At 51.5% G+C, this 24593-nt stretch overlaps 1 protein-coding gene across 1 annotated transcript; it reads right to left on the bottom strand.

Moving 5' to 3' along the window:
• On the bottom strand, window positions 1-24593 carry LOC142246480 (signal-regulatory protein beta-1-like; the record flags this gene model as incomplete). The annotated part of the gene is made up of 5 exons (XM_075319542.1): window positions 24410-24593; window positions 17183-17512; window positions 13527-13826; window positions 8594-8887; window positions 1-80 (listed from the first exon to the last, which is right to left on the bottom strand). Coding segments are annotated over exons 1-5 (1053 nt in total), but the record flags the coding sequence as incomplete, so codon positions are not given.

Raw genomic sequence — 24593 nt, 5'->3', positions numbered from 1 at the left:
CACAACAGTAGCGATGATAAATATCATAAGTGTAACCATAGAGACAGAACAGGCACCGATGGTCCCAGCCGAGATTCTGCCTGTAGAAATGGAAGAAGCTAGTGAAGGCTGGAGAGGAAGGACTATCTCATCAATAAGAAACACTCGTTATTACCCATCTCTTCTATAGTAATGGTACAAGACTAAGAGACACAGATAACACTACAGTTCATTGCACTATTTCTTCCTCCAGGATAATTATACAACACTGTGAGCACAAAAGAAATCACAATATGGAGAGTCACCGCCATCATCTGCGGCGCCCTGGACTAGCCAGGTCGTCACAGGTACTGCAACACACACCCCCACCCCGAGACAGGCACATCAGCCAGACACAAAATCCTTGTTGCCTCCCTCCAGGGGCTGATGTCCACACCAGGTGGGGTGGAGCCAGGTGGTTGGCCCCACCCACCGAGGAGTTCACAGTCCTGGAGGTGGGAAAAGGAAGAGTCAGATCAGTTAGGGAAGTGCAAGAGTGAGGAGTAAAGGAGGAGAAAAGGGAGTAAACTGACCGTGTCCGGTGCGTGGCCTGGGCACTAAGAGCAAGGTTGACAGACGGTGGTGGCCGTCTGCAGGAGAGGCGAATCAACGTGGAACCGTAGGACCGGGGTCGGGCGGTGGCCCGCCGGTACCGAACCGGGGAGCGAAGTGAAGCCAGCACAAACCGGCAGGGCCTGCGGACCCCGACCAGGCTTGGAGTCGCCGTTAAGAGGTCAAATCCGTCAGTGACCGGAACCCCAGGGGTTTCCTAACAGCCAAGACCCGATAGAAGGCAACCGTCCGACCAGTAGAAGGAAATACAGCTACCGCCACAGCTAGAGTTCCAAGGGCCAGAGCCTGTGGGCAAAAGGGCTCCTCCGGCACATACACACGCTGGGGAGCGGGTTACCGGTGGAAAGCCATCGGGACCGAACATACACAAAAGGTGCAGGGAAAGGCAGCCACCACCAACCGTCCGGGAGAAACCACATCAGCCGGCTGCAGAACCTGTCCATCCAGCCGTTTGGTTTACCAGAGACTTTGCGTACATTTGTGGCTGAGTGAGTACAACTGTGCCATCCGGCACCGCGCTGCGCAGTCCAGGCGACCCTGCACCTTGCCAACCCTGCCTCCCCGTCACCTCACCGGGCCCTGGGACCACCAGCCCCTTCCCACGGAGGGGGAAAACAACATCCCAGCTGCTCCCTACCATCGCTCACGGGATCCCCGTCACCAGCAGCGGTGGTGCCCAACCTCACCACAACCCGTGGGTGGCGTCACGGACTAAATTCCCCAAACCAACCACCCCTTTCACTCACGGGCGAGGAGCGCCGCTCGAGTCCCCGGATCCGGCCCACCGCCCGAGCCATCGAGCAGCAATCGCAGCAGCGCCGGACCTGAGTGTTAGCGAGCGCAGCGCAGTGGCGTCCTCCCTGCCCGCGACAACTTGGCGTCACGAACAGGATTCTTACCGTTCTACCGGCTGGTAGAAGTGCGCCTTGTGCCCCGCCGCGGTGTCCGGCCGAAAAATTTCAGAATCCGCCATCTTGGGCGCGAAGATTTTCCCGCTCGAGCGTCTTCTCGAGCAGTGGAGGAGCGAAAGCCGAAGCCCCGCCCCTGAAGAGGAGGTGCCGAGAAAAGACCAAGGGGTGCGGCAACAAGATGTCTGCGCCCGACGGAGCCGCTGGAGGAGTGGCGGTTGCAGCCGCAGCGGCACTCACTGATGGAAATGGGCCAGCCCGTGCTCCGGTCACACGAGCAGGGGAGGCCGTGGCCCCCGCCGTTGCTCAGGTGATGCCGTTCTCTTTGCCCTATGTGCCCGGAGCTACCTGGCTGCCGCAGTACGACAGAAAACCTGATGCTTTACAGGTCTTCCGGAAGAAGCTTAACCCGGTCCTTGAACTGTATCCTCTGACCGATAAGCAATGTGCAGCGGTAGTGCTGGGGCAGCTAACTGGCGCGGCTGAGCAGGAGACGGAGACGGAGACCTGGACCGAGGGGGACCGGTCCTCCATGGCCACCATCTTTGAAAAGCTTCAGATTGCCTTCGAGACCCGCACCGAAGCCGAGCTGCGGATGCAGTTTTACCAATGTCGACAGCAGCCTGCAGATAGTATTAGAGACTATGCCTTGCGCTTGCAAACTTCCCTCCGTACACTGAAGCGGGTGGATACCATTAATGATGCGGACAGCAACAAAATGTTACTCAAGCAGTTTGTGCAGGGACTGGGGTCCCCGGAGGACCGCAAGCAGCTCTGGCTGTGGGCCCTAGAACACCCTAACGTGGACTTTGCCGTGCTGAAAGAACGGGCCATCAAAGCTCTGCAGCCCCCAGCGTCCGACGTCCCTGAAGCGGCCCCATGGCCAGCTGAGACGGCTCCCATCTTGGTAGCCCCTCCTCTCCCAGCTTCCTCGGCCCCCGCAGCCCCTGGCGGAATGATGGAGGAGCTGGCTGCCCAGGTCCGTCGCATTGATGGAGATCTCGCCAAGATCCTCTCCGCACTCCAGCCTCCGACGAGATCTAAGCCCCCGGGGAGGATGCAGCTCGCCGACAGCCCGGAGGACGTCCCCTGGATGCAGCGGAGAAGGGCCAATGACTCACGGTATGGACCTCCAATTTGTTACAGGTGCAGCAAGCCCAGCCACTACTCCTGACGGTGTCCGTTAAACGAGCAACCCCTGGGACCAAGGGCCAATCCTCAGGAGTAGAACCCAGTGGCCCCCCAGACTGGCGGGACCGGTACATCGGAGCCCGGCCCATCATCCCTCTGGCAGTAGATGGCATCCCGCTGATGGCACTCCTGGACACTGGATCCCAGGTAACCACGATACCATACACACTGTATCAGCGGTATTGGGGGGATGATGAACTTGCCCCTCAAGACGGTAGCATGACACTGATCGCAGCTGATGGACTCCCCTTGACCCAAGTGGGATACAAACAAGTGGCCATGACCGTGGGACGGGCTGAACTGCAGCACCAGGGAATGATTGTGATAATGAATGAACCCAGCGACCATAACCCGAAGGTAGTGCTAGGGACTAATGTGATGGAGCACTGCATGAGTGAGGTGCTGACCCTACTGCAACTGGCCGCCACCGCAGCAGGAGGCCGACAGAGAGCTGTGCAGCGTGAGATCCGGGCCTTGATGTATCGGCAGCAAGTGAACTCAACAGGAGGGGAGATTGGGGGAGTGAGAGTGATGGATGCGGCCCCTTTGATTGTGCCTCCCAGGAGCGAAATGATGATTTGGTGCAGGGCAGCGGTAGGTCCCCAGGGGCGTGATTACCCAGCCATGGTAGAGCCCATGCCCTCCGAACACTGGCCCACAGTAATGGCCGCCCGAGTGGTAGTAGACGTTAAGAAGGGGAGAGTGCCCGTAAGAGTGTTAAACTGTGGGGAGGAGGAGGTCAGGCTTCCCCGGTACGCTACCCTTGCCAAGCTACTTACCCTAGATCCCCACACCATCCAGGAGGCCGTTCCCCCGACCTCACCGCCTTCAGCCAGTTACTACACACCCCCTGAGCGGTTAGATGAGTGGTGTCAAGAGTTACATGTAGGCACTGATGTTACCCCCACACATCACAAATAAGGGGTATACCGGGTGGTACAGGAGTACGAGCAGGTTTTCAGCAAACATTCACTAGATTTTGGGCGGATTAAAGGGGTCCAACACCACATCCCCACCGGCGACCATCCCCCCATTAAAGAGAGATACAGACCTATCCCACCCGCACACTACCAATGCGCCAAAGACATGTTGAGGAACATGAAGGAGGCGGGGGTTATTCGGGATAGCTGCAGTCCCTGGGCCGCCCCGCTGGTGCTGGTAAAGAAAAAGGATGGCACCATGAGGATGTGTGTGGATTACCGGAAGATTAACCAGATAACGCATAAAGATGCCTATCCTTTGCCCCGTATTGAAGAGTCACTGGCCGCACTGAGAACCGCTAACTACTTCTCTACCCTGGACCTCACCAGTGGGTACTGGCAGGTGACCGTGGCGCACGAAGACCGTGAGAAGACTGCCTTCGCTACACCCATGGGACTCTGTGAGTTCAACAGCATGCCGTTCGGGCTGTGAAACGCCCCTGGAACCTTCCAACGGCTGATGGAATGCTGTCTGGGACACCTGAATTTTGAGACCGTCTTGCTGTACCTGGACGATGTAATTTTATACTCACAGACATATGAAGCCCACCTGGAGTACCTAGCTGAGGTGTTCTTTTCCCTTGCCAAGTACGGGATGAAATTGAAGCCCTCCAAGTGCCACCTATTGAAGCCCAGGGTGCAGTACCTCGGACATGTGGTGGGTGCAGAAGGCGCCGCCCCAGATCCCGAAAAGATCACTGCCATTCAGGACTGGCCGAGGCCGACCACGATGAGAGAGGTGAGACAGTTCCTGGGCCTGGTGGGCTACTATCGCCGCTTCATTAAAGGATACACGAAGATGGCCGCCCCCATGCAAGACCTCCTCGTGGGACAGACCAAGGGTGGCAGGTCCCCTGGAACACCGTTGGCGTTGGAAGAAAAGCATGAAGAGTCCTTCCGCCAGCTGAAGACGGCCTTGACCGGGGAAGAAATCCTGGCGTACCCCGACTACAGTCTCCCATTCATCCTCTACATCGATGCCAGTAATGTAGGCTTGGGAGCAGTCTTATCCCAGGTCCAGGACGGAAGGGAGAAGGTGATCGCTTATGCTAGCCGGAAACTCCGACCTACGGAAAGGAACCCCGAGAACTACAGCTCTTTCAAGCTTGAGCTCTTAGCACTGGTGTGGGCCATCACCGAGCGATTCCGCCATTACCTAGTGGCAGCCAAGTTCACCGCTTATACGGACAATAACCCGCTAACCCATCTGGATACAGCTAAGCTGGGTGCATTGGAGCAGCGGTGGGTGGCCCGGTTTGCTAACTATGACTTCACCATCAAGTACAGAGCCGGCCGTAAAAATGCTAATGCAGACACACTCTCCCGGGTGCCCCACATGTTGGGAGAGGGGCCGGATGATGATGACCTCGAAGAAATCGAGTTGCCTGCGTTCCACCGGCCGCCAGCCGAGAAGTTGCATGTCCAGCAACAACAAGTGAACTTAGACCCGCTGCCCAGCCAAGGGTGGCAAGAAGCCCAGGACCAGGCACCTGCTGTCCGCTTGGTCAAGACCCTGGTGGAACAAGGCTCTGCCGGAATAGACCCTGCCGCCCCCACCGAGGCCCAACAACTGTGGAGGGAACGAGCCCGGCTGTACCTGCACCAGAGGAAGCTGTACCGGGAATTGATCAACCCGAAGACCCATGAGAAGGTTCGCCAGCTGGTGGTTCCCCAGACTAACGTGCCCACTGTTCTGCAGACATACCATGACGGTGCCGGGCACTTTGGGAAGCTGGAGATGCTGTTGAGGGAGCAATTCTATTGGAGCGGGATGCGGGAGTCTGTGGAGGCCTGGTGCCGAGAATGTGGTCCCTGTGCACTGAGAAGAAGGGACGAGGCCAGCCAGAAGGCCCCTTTGCGCCCAATAATTACGCCTCAGCCGCTGGAGCTGGTCGCCCTCGACCACGTGAAGCTCACCCCTAGCCGAAGTGGGTACACCTACGCTCTGACCATTGTAGACCACTATTCAAGATTTATGGTGGTTGTCCCAGTCAAGGACCTGACCGGCCGTACCGCCGCTAGAGCATTCCAGGCCTATTTCTGCCGACCGCACGGGTACCCGGAGAGGGTGCTTACCGACCGGGGCCCGGCTTTTGAAGCAGAGGTGTTTCAAGAGTTTTGCCAGTTGTACAGCTGCAAGAAAATTCGGACCACGCCTTACCATGCCCAGACCAATGGCATGTGTGAAAAGATGAACCATCTGGTCCTGAGTCTCCTCAAGACGTTACCGCTAGAAGAGCGGAACCTGTGGCCGGAAAAGCTGCCTGACCTGGTCGATATGTACAATAACATCCCTTCCAGCTCTACCAAATGTACACCAGCGTACCTGATGAGAGCTCGGCCAGGCCGGCTGCCAGTAGACCTAGAAATGGGTTTGGAAGCCCCAGAAGCCCTCCCTTCGACTGCTGGATGGGACACTCGGCGGAGGGTGCAGTACCGACAGGTCCAAGAATACGTAGAAAAGAACTTGTGCCGGAGTCGGGGACAGCAGGAGCAGTGCTTCAACAGGAAGGCTCCTGCAGGTCCCTTTCAGCCTGGGGATGTAGTACTGAAGCGAAAGAGAAGAACCCACAAGCTGGATGACCAATGGGAGAAGACCCCGTATGTTATACAACCCACTGAATGGGAGAATGGGAAGGCCTACCAGATCAGTCGTGACCAGGGGAAGACTTCGGCCACGGTTTCCAGGGACCACCTGAAGAGGTGCCCACCACCGTTGAGGGTGGCAACTGAAGTTCCGGCCCCCAGACTGGCTGGGAGAAAGAAAAAGAGGTAATCCACACCAAGATGGGCGATTTCCCGGCAGATTGGCCTATGCAGAACGGTGCAGTGATTCTTCCCGTGATACTGTTCCCACAACCTGTGGAGGAAAAAGAGATGGAAGTAGCCACCAATGAACCAGTGCCCAGGGATGCACCTGTACCCAGCCCCCCTGTGTCTCTGCCTGCCCCACAAGATAGACAGGAAGGGGAACCAGTTGTTTCCTCCGCCCCACTGCCTATCACCACTAACAGTGGGCCCCGAAGGTCCACACGCCCCAACCTAGGCCGACCCCCGCTTAGGTACAGGGAAACTACCATTTAGGAGTGTTATACATTGAGTGTGTAAATAAGCGAATGAATGAATCCGACCGAGCAAATAACCTGATTGGCACCGTGATTGACCCGGCCATGTGCCAGCAAGTTGTCCCCGCAGGGACCCTTTGTTACCGTTGGCATGAGGAACTCTTCATGGACATGCCTGAGAACTTGCAGGGCACCCACAAACTGGTGAAATTGTAAATAAGTTGGGGGCATGTTTTCCGTTGCCGCCTCCAGAGAGGCAGATTTGGAGGATGGGCCTGGAGGGAAGTGATGGCCCAGGCCCGCCACTACCGCAACCGGTGGCGATCCTCCGGGGTTCAGGGGTCCCCCATGGACGTGGGGTCCCCTGAAGTGACAGCCGGGTGCGAGTCACCGTACCCGTTCCCGCTCGGGCAGCCTGGATCAGGACTGGGGTCAAGGGGTGCTGCCCACTTCCTAGGGGCAGCATCAGGGCTAGGTTGCTTGGGTGGGAGAGCGGAAGCCGTCTGTCCATTATTAGTAAAAATGTATATATATGTGTTTTGCAACGTTTAAGTGACATGCCTCCCGTAAGGGAAGATTTGAAATCCATACTGTGTTGTTTTTGTATCTTTACAGTTAAAAATAAAAATAAAACCGGTGATGGACCGGCAGCCCGCAGACGGTCTGCATTTAACCAAGGGGGAATGTGGCTCCCTGGACTAGCCAGGTCGTCACAGGTACTGCAACACACACCCCCACCCCGAGACAGGCACATCAGCCAAACACAAAATCCTTGTTGCCTCCCTCCAGGGGCTGATGTCCACACCAGGTGGGGTGGAGCCAGGCGGTTGGCCCCACCCACTGAGGAGTTCACGGTCCTGGAGGCGGGAAAAGGAAGAGTCAGATCAGTTAGGGAAGTGCGTGAGAGAGTGAGGAGTAAAGGAGGAGAAAAAGGAGTAAACTGACCGTGTCCGGGTGCGTGGCCCGGGCACTAAGAGCAAGGTTGGCAGATGGTGGTGGCCGTCTGCAGGAGAGGCGAATCAACGCGGAACCGTAGGACCGGGGTCGGGCGGTGGCCCGCTGGTACCGAACTGGGGAGCGAAGTGAAGCCAGCACAAACCGACAGGGCCTGCGGACCCCGACCAGGCTTGGAGTCGCCGTTAAGAGGTCAAATCCATCAGTGACCGGAACCCCAGGGGTTTCCTAACAGCTAAGACCCGATAGAAGGCAACCGTCCGACCAGTAGAAGGAAATACAGCTACCGCCACAGCTAGAGTTCCAAGGGCCAGAGCCTGCGGGCAAAAGGGCTCCTGCGGCACATACACACGCTGGGGAGCGGGTTACCGGTGGGAAGCCATCGGGACCGAACATACACAAAAGGTGCAGGGAAAGGCAGCCACCACCTACCGTCTGGGAGAAACCACAGCAGCCGGATGCGGGACCCGTCCATCCAGCCGTTTGGTTTACCAGAGACTTTGCGTACATTTGTGGCTGAGTCAGTACAACCGTGCCATCCGGCACCGCGCTGCGCAGTCCAGGCGACCCTGCACCTTGCCTCCCCGTCACCTCACCGGGCCCCGGGACCACCAACCCCTACCCACGGAGGGGGAAAACAACATCCCAGCTGCTCCCTACCATCGCTCCCGGGATCCCCGTCACCAGCAGCGGTGGTGCCCAACCTCACCACAACCCGTGGGTGGCGTCACGGACTAAATTCCCCAAACCAACCAACCCTTTCACTCACGGGCGAGGAGCGCCGCTCGAGTCCCCGGATCCGGCCCACCGCTCGAGCCACCGAGCAGCCATCGCAGCAGCGCCGGACCCGAGCGTTAGCAAGCGCAGCGCAGTGGCGTCCTCCCCGCCCGCGACACATCCGTACCTTCATAGACGAGGAGTAAGTCCTCCTGTAGAGGATCATGGAGAGAGGCATGGTGGACCGTGCAGGACAAGGTCTTGGCCTCTGGAGTTGGTGTGAATGTCACAGAGCTCCTCACATTGTAGGTCCCGTCTTTATTTTCCACTGGTTCTCCAAGAAATGAATTGTTTTGGATTTTTCCATCTAAAGTCCATGTTATATCAATATCTGGTGGAGAGAAGCCGTAGGCCTCACAGAGCAGGGTGTTCTCAGTGCCTTTCCGGACAGTTTTATTATGTAGCACGACTACAGGCGGGACTGTGAAGAAAAAACATTGAATGAATCTAACTCCCTGCAGGTATCTTCTAGTTATCACCTATTGTATGACGAGATTGTGATACGCACTGACAACTGATCATGGACCCTGATGCCATCTCTGTGCATGCATTCTCTTGTCTAGCAGACATACTCCTCCTATGGAAAGTCTCATGTCTTCCATGCTGTAGGGCAGTGACGGCGAACCTTTCATAGGCCGAGCGCCTAAACTGTCGCCCTAAACCCAATTTTTTTTCCGAAGTGCCAACATGGCAATTTAACCAATTCTATTATGTAAATAATTCATATTTTTAAACTTACCTTTGCAGTCTTCTCTTCTCTTCAGCAGGGGGTATCACGCTCATGCTTACCACACATTGAAGCTGAGCCCCTGCCCTTTCCAGACACAGCAGTTGGATTGATCTTTATAGAAAAAATTGCAGCATATTAGACAGAGATTTTAACCTGGAATGCAATCAGATGTCACCCTGTAATCCACATCTACATTTCAAAATCCTATAAAGACGTACGAGTTGCTCCCCTCCCCTTTCATTGTGTAGTTAATGTCCCCCTTCCTGGGCCACGTCCTGGTAAACATGTCCCCCATCCTGATATATATTTCCTACATTCTCGTATATTTGTCCCCATCATGGCCCCATCCTGGTAAATGTACCCCATCCTGATAAATGTTCCCCATCCTGATAAATGTTCCCCATGCTGGTAAATGTACCCCATTCTGGTAAATATTCCCCATCCTGGTAAATGTTCCCCATCCTGGTAAATGTACCCCATCCTGGTAAGTGTTCTCCATCCTGGTAAATATTCCCCATCCTGGTAAATCTACTCCATTCTGGTAAATGTACCCTACCCTGATAAATGTACCCCATCCTGGTAAATGTATCCTATCCTGGTAAATGTACCCCATCCTGGCATGTTCCCCCGTCCAGGTAAACATATCCCATTCTGGTAAATGTACCTCATCCTGGTAAATGTACCCAATCCTGGCATGTACCCAATCCTGGCATGTACCCCCATCCTGGCATGTTCCCCCATCCTGGCATGTTCCCCCTTCCTTGCATGTTCCTGCATCCTGATATGTTCCCCCATACTGGTACAGCCACACACAGTTTATAAAAAAAACCACTATCACCTTCCAGCACCCACTCAACCGCTGCACGCCGCCGGCTCTCAGTTCCCGTGCGGCCACAAGACGTCATTACACCAGCGCCGCTTGGTGATGCTCCTGGTGTCAAAGTGAAAAGAAATGTCTCCTCTGCTCCAACAGAACTTTGAACTGCTAGCGCGATCACACCAGCAGTTCAAAGCGGCTGGATGAGGAGACAGCGCGCGTGCCATAGGTTCGTCATCACTGCTGTAGAGGGTTGGTGAAGAATTATTCATTAAAGTGTATGGAAATCTTATGGCTGAAGCTACACGGCGACTTTGCCCACAACACAAGTTGCACGGTCAAAGATCTCTACATGTAGCTAATACATTGCCGCACATTACAAGTGAATGGGGTCACATTGCAACTTCTAGGGTACCGTGTCAAGTAAGACATAATTTTTTTTATCCAACTGAATTTTTTGCAGCCTCTATGGGTTGCAGTGCAGCTCCTTTCACTTGTATTGCGCTGCTATGTAACATTTACACATAGCAGTTTTTGGTCGCACGGTCCATATCATGGCACGATTTGCCATGTAACCTCAGCTGTGAGGTAGCGACCACCAATGTGGTAAATGGTCGCTATATGTCACAGTGGAGAAGGTACCTGCGATATCTAAACAGAAGAGGTTGCTATGGGACTTGTAGTCCACAAAGGCTTCGTGCTACATATAAGGGTCAGGTTCCCTTTAATAATCCCAGGGTGCTGTGCAGGGCTGAGAATCACAGACCTCCACCTGTGGGTGTGGCCAGCTTGATTTAGGAGACTGGCAGTGTGTGTTCTAGAGAGTGAGAGCAGAGCCAAGAGCTCTGGATGGAGCAACCTGTGTGGAGGCTGAGCACAGGGCTCCGATATTAAGTCTGAGTCGAGACTGAGGTGAGTGCAGCCAGACCAGGGCTGTAGGGCCGAACCTCTCCTGGAGGAGACACAGACCCAGTGGTCTGAAGAGGGCCCTGGGGCCGAGAAGGAGCCTCAGCTAGAGGTGTCTGCTAGCAGGTGCCAGAGAGTGGGGAAAGTGGTTAAACCTCCACTATGAACGTGTAATAGAGTCTGCTCTGTAAGCTGCAGAGCAGGAAGCCTGGAAAAGCTCCAGGCCTGCGTGGAGCGATTATAAGTCTGTGGACCCTCCTGGAACAGCCGAACGGGGCATCGTAAGACCGTCTCCTACGGCACGGGGTGCCTGTGTGACGAGGACCCGTATGGACGGTGCATAACCCGGCTGTGTTCCGGGTGACTTTACCTGTACAGCGAGGACAATAAAGCTGTTTGGATCGGACTATTTGGGTCACTGCCTCTTTGTCGTCCTGGGGGACCCCCACCCCGCTACACAGCCTTATAGATTTATTTTACTTAAATTCTTTGTTTTGCCCACATTACATGCACTTCACTCCTTAATGCCCCATAATGGATATATCATGGAGTGTTTGTACATTTCCACACTTCTGCTGCGTCCAGCTATAAGCTGTGTTGTGCAGGCGGAGTAGTGCTGCGTGCAGAACTGTTGCTCCCTACTGAAAATCAGCTAACAAATTAATTGTAATCCTGCTGACTACATCAAACTGAAGGACCGGCCGGTGGCTCTTCCACTTTCCTCAAACCAAACTATGGGGCTCCTGTGATATATTGTGGTGCACGGCAAAGCTACACCCCAACTCAGGACATTACATACTATTAATTAACCAGTAACCTATATATCTCTCCCAACACTGAGGCCAGGTCATCAGGGAGGTTAATGGGGCTCCTGTCACCCCCTTACAACAACACATCACTAAGTTGCAGATGAAGTGTCTCATGGACATCTCATGCAAATTAGCCATGTGTTCTGGAGGCAGGAGGGTCAGTGGAGCAGAGCAGGGCGCTGACGCATCATCCCACGGCCCAGCAGAGTGATGGTGTCATCACTCTTCCACCTCATCACACTGCAGCAGGTAACACAGAGCACAGAGGTTGTGAGGACACGGCATCCGACGGGGAAAACCAGTAAGTGCTCCGTCCGCTGAAGATCGCTAATGGTGGTGGGGCTGACCCCAGTCCCGTCCTTGTTTCAGATGAATGTGCGGCGGAGGGCGCACATCCAGCTGAAATGCTTTGTGCCTCAGAGAGCACGCCACGCGATATGTTAGCCGGGCAGGGTGAGTAAAATGCTTTGGGTTGTTTTTTTTTCGACAGAAAAATATACATGTAGAGTGTAACGCCTTCCTGGAGCCACAGAATCAGACTGGCTGTAATGGACAGGCTAGAGGGAAGCCACTCACTAAGCAGGATCCCCAGAACCCTGAAACCCTTTAACCCCTATACAGGGATTTGGAATTACACAGAGCCCCAGAGATCACTACCTGTGGTAGGCTGTAGTCCATGGTGGTCAGGCAGGGTCAAAAATCAGGAAATGCTAAACAGGAACAGAATCGTCAGGCAAGGGCATAGTGAGGAGACAAAGCAGAGGTCAAATCTGGAACTGGCAGCAAGGTACAAAATCGACAGGCAGGAGGGTAGTCAAAAAACAAGCAAAGGTCAGCACACAGGACTCAAAATACAAACAGAACATGAACCAGGAGTACAGAACTATCTCTGGCAGTGGTCACATGACAGGAGGGGGAATAAGAAGGGTGTGGTGTATTTGCATGGGCTGCAGGTGAATGTTATCAACTTCAGCTGGAAGACACACGCCACCTATAGTCAGCTAGTGGTACTGCAGGTTCCAGGGAAACCCAGCCTAGTGGATGAGAGGAGCCTGTGCTCAGCAGAGCCACGGGCACGACTCCTCTCCCATCACCAGCACTATCCATGGTGGGAACACGGCGTCGCCTGGCGATCGGAGCAGAAGTCGCAGGAACGGACTCCGGTGGGGACATGACATAGAGGCCCTGAAGGTGACATACAGTATATACCAGGGAGGGGACAAAAAACAGAATGGGAAATATAAAACAGAATGTGCCTAGGAGGGGGATATAAATACCAGAAGGGGCCCAGGATGGGACAGGTAGAGGACATATATACCAGGAAAGGGGACAGAAACCAGGATGGGGGCAGTGTGCGGGAGGATATTATACAGAGGGGCAGTGTCTGTGAAGGGAATATTATACAGAGGGGTATTGTGTGGAGTACAGAGGAGTAGTGTCTGGGGGGATATTATACAAAGAAACAGTGTGTGTGTGAGATATATTATACATATATGCAGTGTGTTTGGGGATATTATACACAAAGGCATTGTGTATTATACATGGGGCAGTGAGGGACATATATTATGATTATGAAGATGGGTGGTGTAGAGGGTCTATTATGGAGAAATAAAATAAGTGATAAGTGGCCAGATGTGTGACAACCCTTTTTATTTGGTAGCTGATGGTTACAGAGGTGGGACTTGTATCTAACTAGGAGTCATTGCAAATCTTGTTAAAATGCCATAAGTACCTAAGATGGATATACAAAATTAAGGTCAATAAAACATCTGGTAAAGAGATATTGATAGTACCTTACCCTGATACACCAGACAGAAGTGTTCCCGGAGCGGTTCCTGCAGATACTTATGTTGGACTCTACATGAGAAGTTCTGCTCTCTGTCCTCCTCAGTGGGTGTGATGGTCACGGTGCTGTTCACACTGTAGGTTTTGTCTGGGTTCCTCTGGGGATCATCTAAAGTAACATCACTCAGCCTCTCTGAGCCCCTGAACCATGTAACCTCAATGTCTATAGGGAAGAATCCAGTGGCGGAGCAGCGCAGGACACTCACTAAGTTCAATACAACCTTCTTATCTGTGATGGTCACCAGAGGAGGAGCTGATAAAGACAAGAACAAAACATTAATGCATGGACATAGGTGACAGTATATGAAGAGTCAAGTCCAAATGTTGGATGGTTGATAGAAAAGATGGTGCATGGAGTTTATTTCAGGAGGATATAATCTACCACAAGAGTAATATAAAGATCCTAAAAAAAATTTGCATCCGGCAGCACATGTCTACCTTCTACAATCCGTCCCGGCTGTCCTCTATCAAAATCGAAGGTGGTTCTCTGGCAATAACTCATAGCTACCAGCCAGCACCATCTGGGCCTTGTCCATCATTCCACTGTTTATTATATAGACACGCCAGTCTTGATGAATGACATCTATTACGTTTACAAATGTTCCTTATCTTCATACATACTGTAACTGATCTATTCTTTGAACCTTTTTCTTATTGATACTAATTTGGAAATAAGTAATGGTATTTTGGAGGCTTTATATAGCAGTATAATGAGTGTCTAGAGATGAGCGAGTGCCGTAATATTTGTATAGCTTTATTCGTAACAAGTACTTTGTAATATTCGTTCAGAATAGCGAGTACAATGCAAGTCAATGGGAAATGCGAGTAATTTTCTTCTGGACCCAACAAAGAAGTCTGTGGGGCTGAGGAAAAGGCTGAAATGGATGGGTAAGTGATGAAACTGAATGTGGAGAGGCTGGAGAAGATGCCTGCATGCATTTCTGACTCACATATGGTTTCTGGGCATAAGGATGTCACAGTATTACGCCAATTTTACAGATGCACAAGAACAGCTACCAAACCTAACCTAAATTGCATGTTACAAAAAGGTTAAGAAACAGTTTTTCCTGCATAATCACTTCTGTATAAGGCTAAATAAACCGGAGAAAAATAAATATCCCTTCTAGTGTTTGTTCACATGTAGTGTTTTGGCTTTTCATTTACTTTTAAAATTGGGAGGGCCCTGATATACATTTTGTAGGTCCCTCTGTCTTACATAATTTCTAGAGCTATTCCCCAGTACTTTACAAGACCAGCTAGAATGTGCATGTGTTGGTATATTGATCTTTGACCTGAGGGGCCTCAAGTGGTCCTGTAACACACATTTTGAAGCGACTGCTGTTACAGTACTTATACTTTTGGGTGGTCCCTCCCTCATTGAGACTCAGATAGTGGAATACATATTCCATAGCAGTTTACAATGCGCCCATTGTAGCATTGGGCTTTACCCTCCTTCTCCTCCTCCTCCTCCTCCGTGTTATTCTGTGGCCCTCAGTTCAAGTTTTAAGAGAGCCTGCAAGTGTCAGGAAATCTGAGTTTGGTGAGGACCCTGATGTGGCCCAGTAACATACGTTTGTGAGGGACTGCTCTTACTTATACATTTGGGCGGTCCCTCCCTCATTGAGACTCAGATAGTGGAATACATATTCCCCAGGAATTTACAATGCACCTATTTTAGCATTGGGCTTAAGCCCCCTCCTCCTCCCTCACAAATTTCCCAGTCTAAAACGATGGCAGACAACAAGGCCTTTTCACATTTGTCAAGCAGCAACAAATCTTCCATGATCACACAGTCTACTGTGGATGCACAGGAAGCTGGCCCATCCAATCTTCAACATGGTCCTCCTTCTTCCTCCCATCACCAGTCGCAGGAGAATGTGTGTGGCACCCAGGAGGCTTCAGTCGCCACAGGGTACTGCACCTCCCTTAAGGTGCAGTACTCATTCCGGGTAAAGAAGAGGTTAACTGCTGGTGTTCACCACATTCACAAACCACACACAGTCAGGTGCTTTCCCACTGGGATTGGCCTAGGGTAGACGTGGGATGGCAATCACGAGGCATGGGACTTTCCCAGTCACTAGGACAACCACCTGGGGGGCGGGCACCACTTGGGAAAAAGGAAGGAGCATCTTCTCTTCACACTCGAGCAGTTACGCCCGGGCACAGCTTGGGGTAAGGAGCACAGTCAGGACCTCAGTCCAGGCATCACCTTACACTTCTGGGAGCACTTCAAGACCCGTGGCTTAGAGCAGTAGGTGAAAAAATGCTGCACAAATTCAACAAAAACACTGAAAGAAAGAACGCTGCAGTTCTCAAATGTAGAAAGATAAAAAAAAATGAGTGTGTGCATGAGATTTCAGAAAGCTCCTAGCTTTCGCTAGTACTGTAAAAAACAGCTTTTCATTTTCATTTAAAAAATGCAGGAAAAAACACTGCAAAAATGTTGTATGTGAAAGATAGCTTTAATGTTGCCCAGATTAATTCTCGCTTGGATTACTGTAACTCCCTACTTTATGGTCTCCCTCTTACTAAACTCTCTCCTCTTCAATCTAACCTGAATGTTTTATTTTTGTACAGCAGCTACACTGATGCCTCCACCCTGTGCCAGTCATTGCACTGGTTACCTATCTGCTACATGGTAAAATATAAACTTGTTGATCTCCCACAAAAGCTTTCCACAGTTCTGCTCCAGACTACATTGTCTCCCTCATCTCTGGCTACCATCCTACCCGGCTTCTCGGTTTCACTAATGGCCTAAGGGGTACTTTGCACGTTGCGACATCGCTACTACGATATCGTCGGGGTCAAATCGAAAGTGACGCACATCTGGCGCCAGTAACGATGTCGCAACGTGTAAAGCCTAGATGCGCCGATTTACGATCGCAAAAGCGTTGTAAATCGGCGATCTGTGTAGCGTCGGTCATTTCCATAATATCGGTACGATGTTGTTCCTCGTTCCAGCGGAAGCACACATCGCAGTGTGTGAAGCCGCAGGAGTGAGGAACATCTCCTTACCTGACTCCACCAGCTATGCGGAAGGAAGGAGGTGGGCGGGATGTTTCCGTCCCGCTCATCTCCGCCCCTCCGCTTCTATTGGCCGCCTGCCGTGTGACGATGCTATGACGCCGCACAACCCATTCGCTTAGGAAGGAGGCGGGTCGCCGACCAGAGCGACATCGCAGTGCAGGTAAGTGCGTGTGAAGCTGCCGTAGCGATAATGTTCGCTACGGCAGGTATCACAAGATATCGCATGTGCGACGGGGGCGGGTACTATCACGCTCGGCATCGCTAGCATCGGCTAGCGATGTCGCAGTGTGAAAAGTACCCCTTAGACTAATAAAGTCAATAATCGAAAACTCCAACTCTTGTCTCCAAGACTTCACTCGAGCTGCACCAGTTCTCGGGAATAAGTACGAGTCATCATCAGTGAATGGTAATGATATAGACAGTACGTCATAGGCACTTGCTATCTTTGGTTAGTAGATCATAAATATAACCAGATGGTCTCGATCCATATCACTATTTTGAAAATGTCACAGTTTCCAAAATACAAACATTCTATTGGATGGCAATGCTCAATAGGATAAAGCGATAAACATGATAACGCACCTTGAATGTCCAACCAAACCTCATTCTTCTTCCCCTCAGACTTGTAGATCACTGAACACTTGTATCTTCCACCATCAGGTATTTGTATATTAGAAATAGTCAGATTAGCTGCACCGGTTCTTAATGCTTCTGTGTTGAGGGAATATCTGGGAGATGTTGTCCGAACAGTGAACTTATAGCTCAAAATTTGCTTCTCTAGAAATCGCCAAAGTATTGTGAGATGTTTGGGATCTACAGGAGGTTTGTCCACTGTGAACGTGCAAGGAACATGAGCATCAGATCCCAGCCTGGCGATATTTATGGATGGCCCGGTCACTTCCAGTGATGACACTGCAGATAATAACAGATAAAGACCATTATTAGAATAATAATATTTATTCACTTATATAGCGCTATTAATTCCAAAACACGTCTCACACATTGGCAGCATTGTCCCCATTGGGTCTCACAATCTAAGGTCCCTATCAGTATGTCTTTGGAGTGTGGGAGCAAACCCACGCAAACACGGGGAGAACATACAAACTCCTTGCAGACGTTGTCCTTGGTGGGATTTGAACCCCGGACCCCAGAGCTGCAAAGCAACAGTGCTAACCACAGAGCCACCATGTCACCCATTAATGATCAAATTATCAATGCACACACAATAAAACATTAATTGGATATTGAACAGTAACCTTTCAGTGCTGTTTCTCATTTATATTGAAGTGGTTGTGTGTCGCCCGGGGACCAGGGGTTACTCAGATCCAGGCCACGAGGTCACTTCTGTGGGTATCACGGTAGCGTGACCCGGTCTGTGATCCCAGGCTCCACAGTAAAAGGGGATTTGGTAAGGGAGATTGTTTATTGTCCGTGACGCCACCCACGGTTGTGGTGATTGTGGACACCACCGCTGCGATGAAGGTGCGGGACTCCCGGGAACGGTGTTGGGATGCAGCTTAGATGTTAACCCCTCCGTGGGTAGGGGCAGTTGGTCCCGGGGCCCATTTGGGGATAAGCAGGGAGCAGGGCACAGTGCTGCGGTGCGGTGCCTGAGGGCACGGGCGTACTCACAAGTAGTTCACACAGAGTCACTGGTAACTAGGAATTGCCGGTGTCCGCAGCCTTCGGTACGGGGTGTTAGTGTCCCACACACGGTGCAGCAGCTCCTGTTGTTGGTTCTCCCTGCAGCCAGGTGCCTTTCTTTCCACTCTCTTCCTCCTTCTCCTCAGCCGGGAACGGGGAATCCACTCCCCTGCAGTGATCCGGGTACCCAGGTACCGAGGGGCCACTACCCTGCTCCGGCTACCTCTGGCCCCTTCCTCACTCACAGACTGTCCCGGCCTTCTCGGAGCACGCTTCACTATCAGCCTGGGAGCTACAACTCCAGACTCCTCTTCTGTCTGTCTCTTCAAACACTCTGCTCCAGCCCCTCCCCCCTGCTCTGCTTTTCTCTTACCCTGGGGGCTGTGGTTTGTCCTGCTGCATCGGTGTGGGATCAGGTTACCAAGGAGGATTAACTCTTTCTGTGACAACCTGGCTTTGCCAGGGCGTCACAGTTGTCCAATGTCCACTACTTTTATATAGATGGCCTATCCTTAGGACAAGTCAACAATATCTGATCATCTGAGGTCCGATACCCAGCACCCCCGCCCATCAGCTTGTCTCAGTGCTGCCGCCAGAGGCCAGAAATGCTTAGTTCTGGAGCTGCAGCGTCTTTTGGTAGCGCCCATGGACAGGTACCGCACACTCGCATCCTATTGATTTGAATCAGTATCAGATGAGAGGGAAGCTCCGGAACTGAGCATTTCCGGCTACTTGCTGCACCAAAAAGATCTGATCGGCAGGGGTGCTGGGTGATGGACACCGGCTGATCAGACATTGATGACCCATCCTAAGGATAGCCCTTCATTGTAAAAATAGTGGACAACCTTTTTAAGTACAATGACTTTAAATATTAGCATTTTCATGGTGTATATCAGTGTTTATCAATTCCAGTCCTTAAAGGGAACCTGTCACCAGTTTTTTCACTATGAAATCAAATGTATCACCTTCTGCAGCTCCTGGGCTGCATTCTGTGAAGGTGCAACTTGTGCCCTGACTTTCTTGCAGACCCCAAAAATAACTTTTTAAAACATGACCATTACATATGCTAATGACCTGTTGGGCTCAGTTGGGCGTGCTCATTTTCTGCTCCTGTCCTTCCTTGTGGCCTTGTTCGCCGTCCTCCTTTCTTGATTGACGTAATGATGCCACCGTCATCATCCACGCTGCTCGGCCAAATCTCGCTCTTGTGCAGTCATTCCCGGCTCGCGCAGGGGCAGTTCGCTCTGCCCCATTGCACACCGAGCTGAAAACATAGCTGCCCTCCCGCGCGCCGGGGAGGTATTTGTGCAGGTGCGAGATTATGGTCGGCGCTGTGCATGACCTCACCTGCGTCATCCTCGTACCCGACCATAGTCTCACGCCTGCACAAGTACCTCACCGGCGCGTGCGAGGGCAGCTATGTTTTCAGCTCGCCCATGAGCACGCCCATCTGAGCCACACAGGTCAATAGCATATGTAACGGTCATGTTTTATAAAGTTATTTTTGGGGTCTGCAAGGGGAATCAGGGCACAAGGTGCACCTTCATAGAAGGCAGCCCAGGAGCTGCAGAAGGTGATACTTTTGATTTCATAGTGAAAAAACTGGTGACAGGTTCCCTTTAAAGAGAACCAACCAGCAGGATTTTGCTATATGAGGTGCAGGCAGAGCCATACAGGCAGTAAGATGCTGAATCCAGACATACGTGTTATAGAAAGATCGGATGCCTGTTTGCAGAAATATCTTTAATCAAAGTTGCAGAAAAGCCCTTCACTCTGATTGATGTGTGCAGCGGGGACAGGCCTTTGTGGGTCCTAGCTTTAATTCCTCCTCCGGCGTCTCCCTGGGGTGCCCCCTTTTCTGTATTTGAATATTGTGCCATGCCGCTATTGCTGTTGTTGGTAGCACGTGTGTGCATTGCCACAGTACTCAGGTCTACATTAAAATGGCGCCGGAGTCTGTGCAAGTGTGGCGCCCCTGAGGCTTCCGTCGCCACAGGTCATTGCACCCCATCTAGCGGTGTGATGCCCATTCTGGGTGAAGAAGGGAGTGAACGCCGGTCCCCTGGTAAATCTGCACTACACCCATTGCTAGGAACACACTGGGACCAGGGATAGTGGCAGAAACCCTCCCATGCTGCACACTGGGAGGGGCCGTAAGACCCATCCCTGCTCCTATAGGGTACAGCATAGCAACTGGGGAGGTGGGAGGAGCCAACAGAGAGCAGATAGAGAAACGAAGGTCAAGTTAGTTTCAGTTTACCTCAGAGAGTGAGAGAGTGAGGAGCCAGCATGTAGCTGAGAAGGAGAGAGAGTGGGGAAGGAGGAGGAGGCCTGCAGGAGGCAGGCAAGGAGGAGAAGTGAAAGGAAAGAAAGCTCCAAGTCAGTCAGGAGCTGAGAAGAGGAAAGAGACGCTTCCTGGTGAAGATCCTGGGACTCAGAGGGTCCAGGTGACACCGTTCAGAGAAAAGAAGGGATCCCAGGGCCACGGGTAGCTGTAGAGCTGTGGTGGCCTGCTCCACAGGAACATCGGTGGAGGGATCAAGCTGCAACAGGGGACGGTCCCTAGAAACCGGAGGAGTGCAAAATCATCTCCAAACAGTAAAAACCGAGGCCCAGGGAATGTTGTAAACTCCCCGGGCCACAGCCCACAGCAGAACCTTTGGAAAAGGGGTAATCAGCCTACAGGTGACCCCCCAGCCTGGAGGCTGTTGTGGAGGCCAAGCCAGGTTTATCCTACAAAAGGCAAGGCTTAGGAAGACAGCAGAAGACAGAGTCACTTAAGAGAAGGGCACCGGGTTTTGCTCCAAGAATCACCCAGAAACGGCGGAGGTCCCTGACAGTGGTCCCAGCAATCCAAGAGTTCCTGCCGGCTTTGACAAGAATTGTGAGTAAAGAACTTGAACTGCACCCTTGGAGTGGTCTCTGTTATTTTACCTGCTAGCCTTCCATAACACCATAGACTCTCACGAGCACCAACAGTGCTCCGGGGCATTGCTCCACCTGTGGGGAGCAGTATCATCATTGCTGCCACTTCATCACCCCGGAAGCCTTACACAGCAGCGGCGGCTTAATAGCCGCATACCACAGGTGGCGTCACGAACACAAAAACTTTAATTCATCAAGCCACATATTAACTGACACCCACCAGGGCCACGGAGTCGGGCCCCGCCACCACTGACGTCCCCCGGACTAGTCCGGCCCGGCACCGGGTGTCCCATAGCCCTGGGGTGGGCGAGTCACATGTCCATACCGTGATCTCCGGCACCATTATACTGAACACACTGCGGTGATGACTATGAGGAGCAGGGGTGCATGTGCAGATGCAAAAAAAAAATACGTACATGTGTATTGCAAATATAAAAATGTCTGTTTTTGAGTCCATACATTATGTTAAGTTAAAAACATACTGTTGATTCAGACAGACAATGGTTCATTGTTACAAAAACCTTGTGCATCCTATGGGTGGTGTCACACATAGCGACCACGACAACGACGTCGCTGCTACGTCACCATTTTCTGTGACGTAGCAGCGACATCCCATCACTGTCGCTGTGTGTGACATCCAGCAACGAGCTGGCCCCTGCTGTGAGGTCGCCGGTTGTTGCTGAATGTCCAGCTTCATTTTTTGGTCGTCGCTCTCCCGCTGTGGAGCACAGATCGCTATGTGTGACAGCGAGAGAGTGACGAAATGAAGCGAGCAGGGAGCAGGAGCCGGCATCTGGCAGCTGCGGTAAGTTGTAACCAAGATAAACATCGGGTAACCAAGGGAAGCCCTGTCCTTGGTTAACCGATATTTACCTTCGTTACCAGCCTCCGCCGCTCTCACGCTGCCTGTGCTGCCGGCTCCTGCTCTCTGCACATGTAGCTGCAGTACACATCGGGTTATTAACTCGATGTGTACTGTAGCTAGGAGAGCAAGATGCCAGCGCTAAGCAGTGTGTGCGGCTCCCTGCTCTCTGCACATGTAGCACAGCGACGCATGTCGTTATGATCGCTGCTGCTTTTGACAGCTAAGCAGCGATCATAACAGCGACTTACAAGGTCGCTGTTGCGTCACAGAAAATGGTGATGTAACAGCGACGTCGTTGTCGCTGTCGCTATGTGTGAACCCAGCTTTAGGTTTTTGTGTATTTGCTGTGTATACACAGACAGACAATACAGTATATCAATTGTAACAGAAACTTTTTGATTTACTTAGCTCAAATATCTCATGTGTATTCTTGGGAGATTTGAATTCTGTGGGTTTATTACCCCATTGTCTGATGTGTGGTGTATCTCTGATTCATCTATACCTAAAGACTGGCCATCAAAGGGCATTGATTAATAAGACTACAACACATTAACTCTAAAGGTACCTTCACACATAACGACTTACCTGCGATCCCGAAAACGATGCGACCTGATAGGGATCGCTGGTAAGTCGCTGGGAGGTCGCAGGTGAGATGTCACACAGTCAGATCTTACCAGCGATGCCGGAACAATACAGGTCGCAGTAGCGACCTGTATAACGATCTCAGCAGTCACTGTGACCCTGTCCCACAGTGTCACACACAGCGATGTGTCCTGCCTAGCAGGACATCGCCTTTGAAGAAAATGGCCTGGACCATTCTGCAACGACTAGAGATCTCACAGCAGGGGCCTGATCGCTGGTAAGTGTCACACATAACGAGATCGCTAACGGGATCGCTACTGCGTCACCAAAACCGTGACTCAGCTGCGATCTCGCTAGCGATCTCGTTATGTGTGACGGTACCTTAAAGGGGGCTGTACACGCAACAACATCACTAACGAGATGTCGTTGAGGTCACGGAATTTATGATGAACATCCGGCCTCGTTAGCGACATCGTTGCGTGTGACATGTACGAGCGACCGCTAACGAAGTAAAATACTCACCAAATAGTTGATCCTTGACACGTCGTCCATTTCCCAAATGTCGTTGCTGCTTTTGGACGCAGGTTGTTGGTCGTTCCTGAGGCAGCACACATCGCTACGTGTGACACCCCAGAAATGACGAACAGCACCGTACCTGCGTCCTCCGGCAACGAGTTGGGCGTGTCTTTCATGCGGTTGCTCTACGCTCCTCCGCTTCTACTGGATGCCTGCCGTGTGACGTCGCTGTGATGCCGCACGAACCGCCCCCTTAGAAAAGAGGTTGTTTGCCGGGCACAGCGACATTGCTTGGAAGGTAAGTCTGTGTGACGGGGCCTAGCGATATTGTGCGCCACGGGCAGCGATTTGTCTGTGACGCACAAACGACGGGGGCGGGTACGATCGGCAGCGACATCACTAGCCTTGTTGCTGCATGTAAAGTGACCTTAAGGCTTGTAATATTTGTGCATGCCTCTATTTAAGATCAGATGAAATATAGCAAAGGCAGAAGCTCATGTACCTGCACCGTGAGACGTCAGGTCAGTGTTGGAATTTCCAGGAGTTCTCTGTCTGTCATGCTTCTATGACTGATATTCCAGGCAGATGATGTTCAAAGCTCCTTGGTGATGTAAGTATTTAACTGTACTTAATTGTATGATGAATATAGAAAGGTGTATGCAATATCATACTTTTCCTTTAAGTTTGTATTTTACTTTAACCTTTATAATAAAATTACTTAATTGCCTTCTTTAAAGTCGTATCTGAACCTTAGCGTTAAAAATTTGGCAAAACAGCATGTGCTGATGCTTCTCATAGTCTTCACCAGTGTGTTCCATAAAATGGTGCCGGAGAGTTCAGTATGTGCATGCACGGACTCCGGCGCCATTTTACCTGTAATACTTTCTCTTATAAGGAAACGACATTGCACTTCTCAGTCTTCCAGTGCCGGAGCTTTTCTTCTGGTTATCAGCTCCTCCATACATTATCCTCAAATTCGCTACATCTACATTTATGAGCTGATACTAAATCTACAACAGGATGAGTGAAAACTGTCTCAAATAATAATAAACTTTATTAGGTATAATTATAAAATGATAAGATATCACTGAGAATAGGGACAGAGAAACGACCACAAATGATAATAGAGAAATAAGTGACATGAGCACTGTCTGCAGATTGTAAGCCATACGTGCAATTCTATCATGTGCCAATAGTGCTAGGGTTAGAAAGGGTTAACTAGTACATACATGGAATGGCGCCATTATATATGGATATAGAGTAGAGGAAGCACTGACCTGAGAGACAGCGGAGCAGGAGGCAGAGGAAGCCCTTCATGGCCTCCATTCTGGACACTTCTCATAATTCACAGATCTCCCCTGTAATTTCTCGCCATCCCCGAAATGTGACTCACTGATCCCCGAAATGATCTTACTCATCATCATGAATAAAAGCAAATACGTTATTCGCTTATTTCCTGCA

The sequence above is a fragment of the Anomaloglossus baeobatrachus genome, chromosome 7, assembly GCF_048569485.1.
Source record: "Anomaloglossus baeobatrachus isolate aAnoBae1 chromosome 7, aAnoBae1.hap1, whole genome shotgun sequence".
In the NCBI taxonomy this organism is placed as follows: domain Eukaryota; kingdom Metazoa; phylum Chordata; class Amphibia; order Anura; family Aromobatidae; genus Anomaloglossus; species Anomaloglossus baeobatrachus.
The sequence above is the reverse complement of the archived record's forward strand: the minus strand, read 5'-3'. Positions and strand labels throughout refer to the sequence as shown.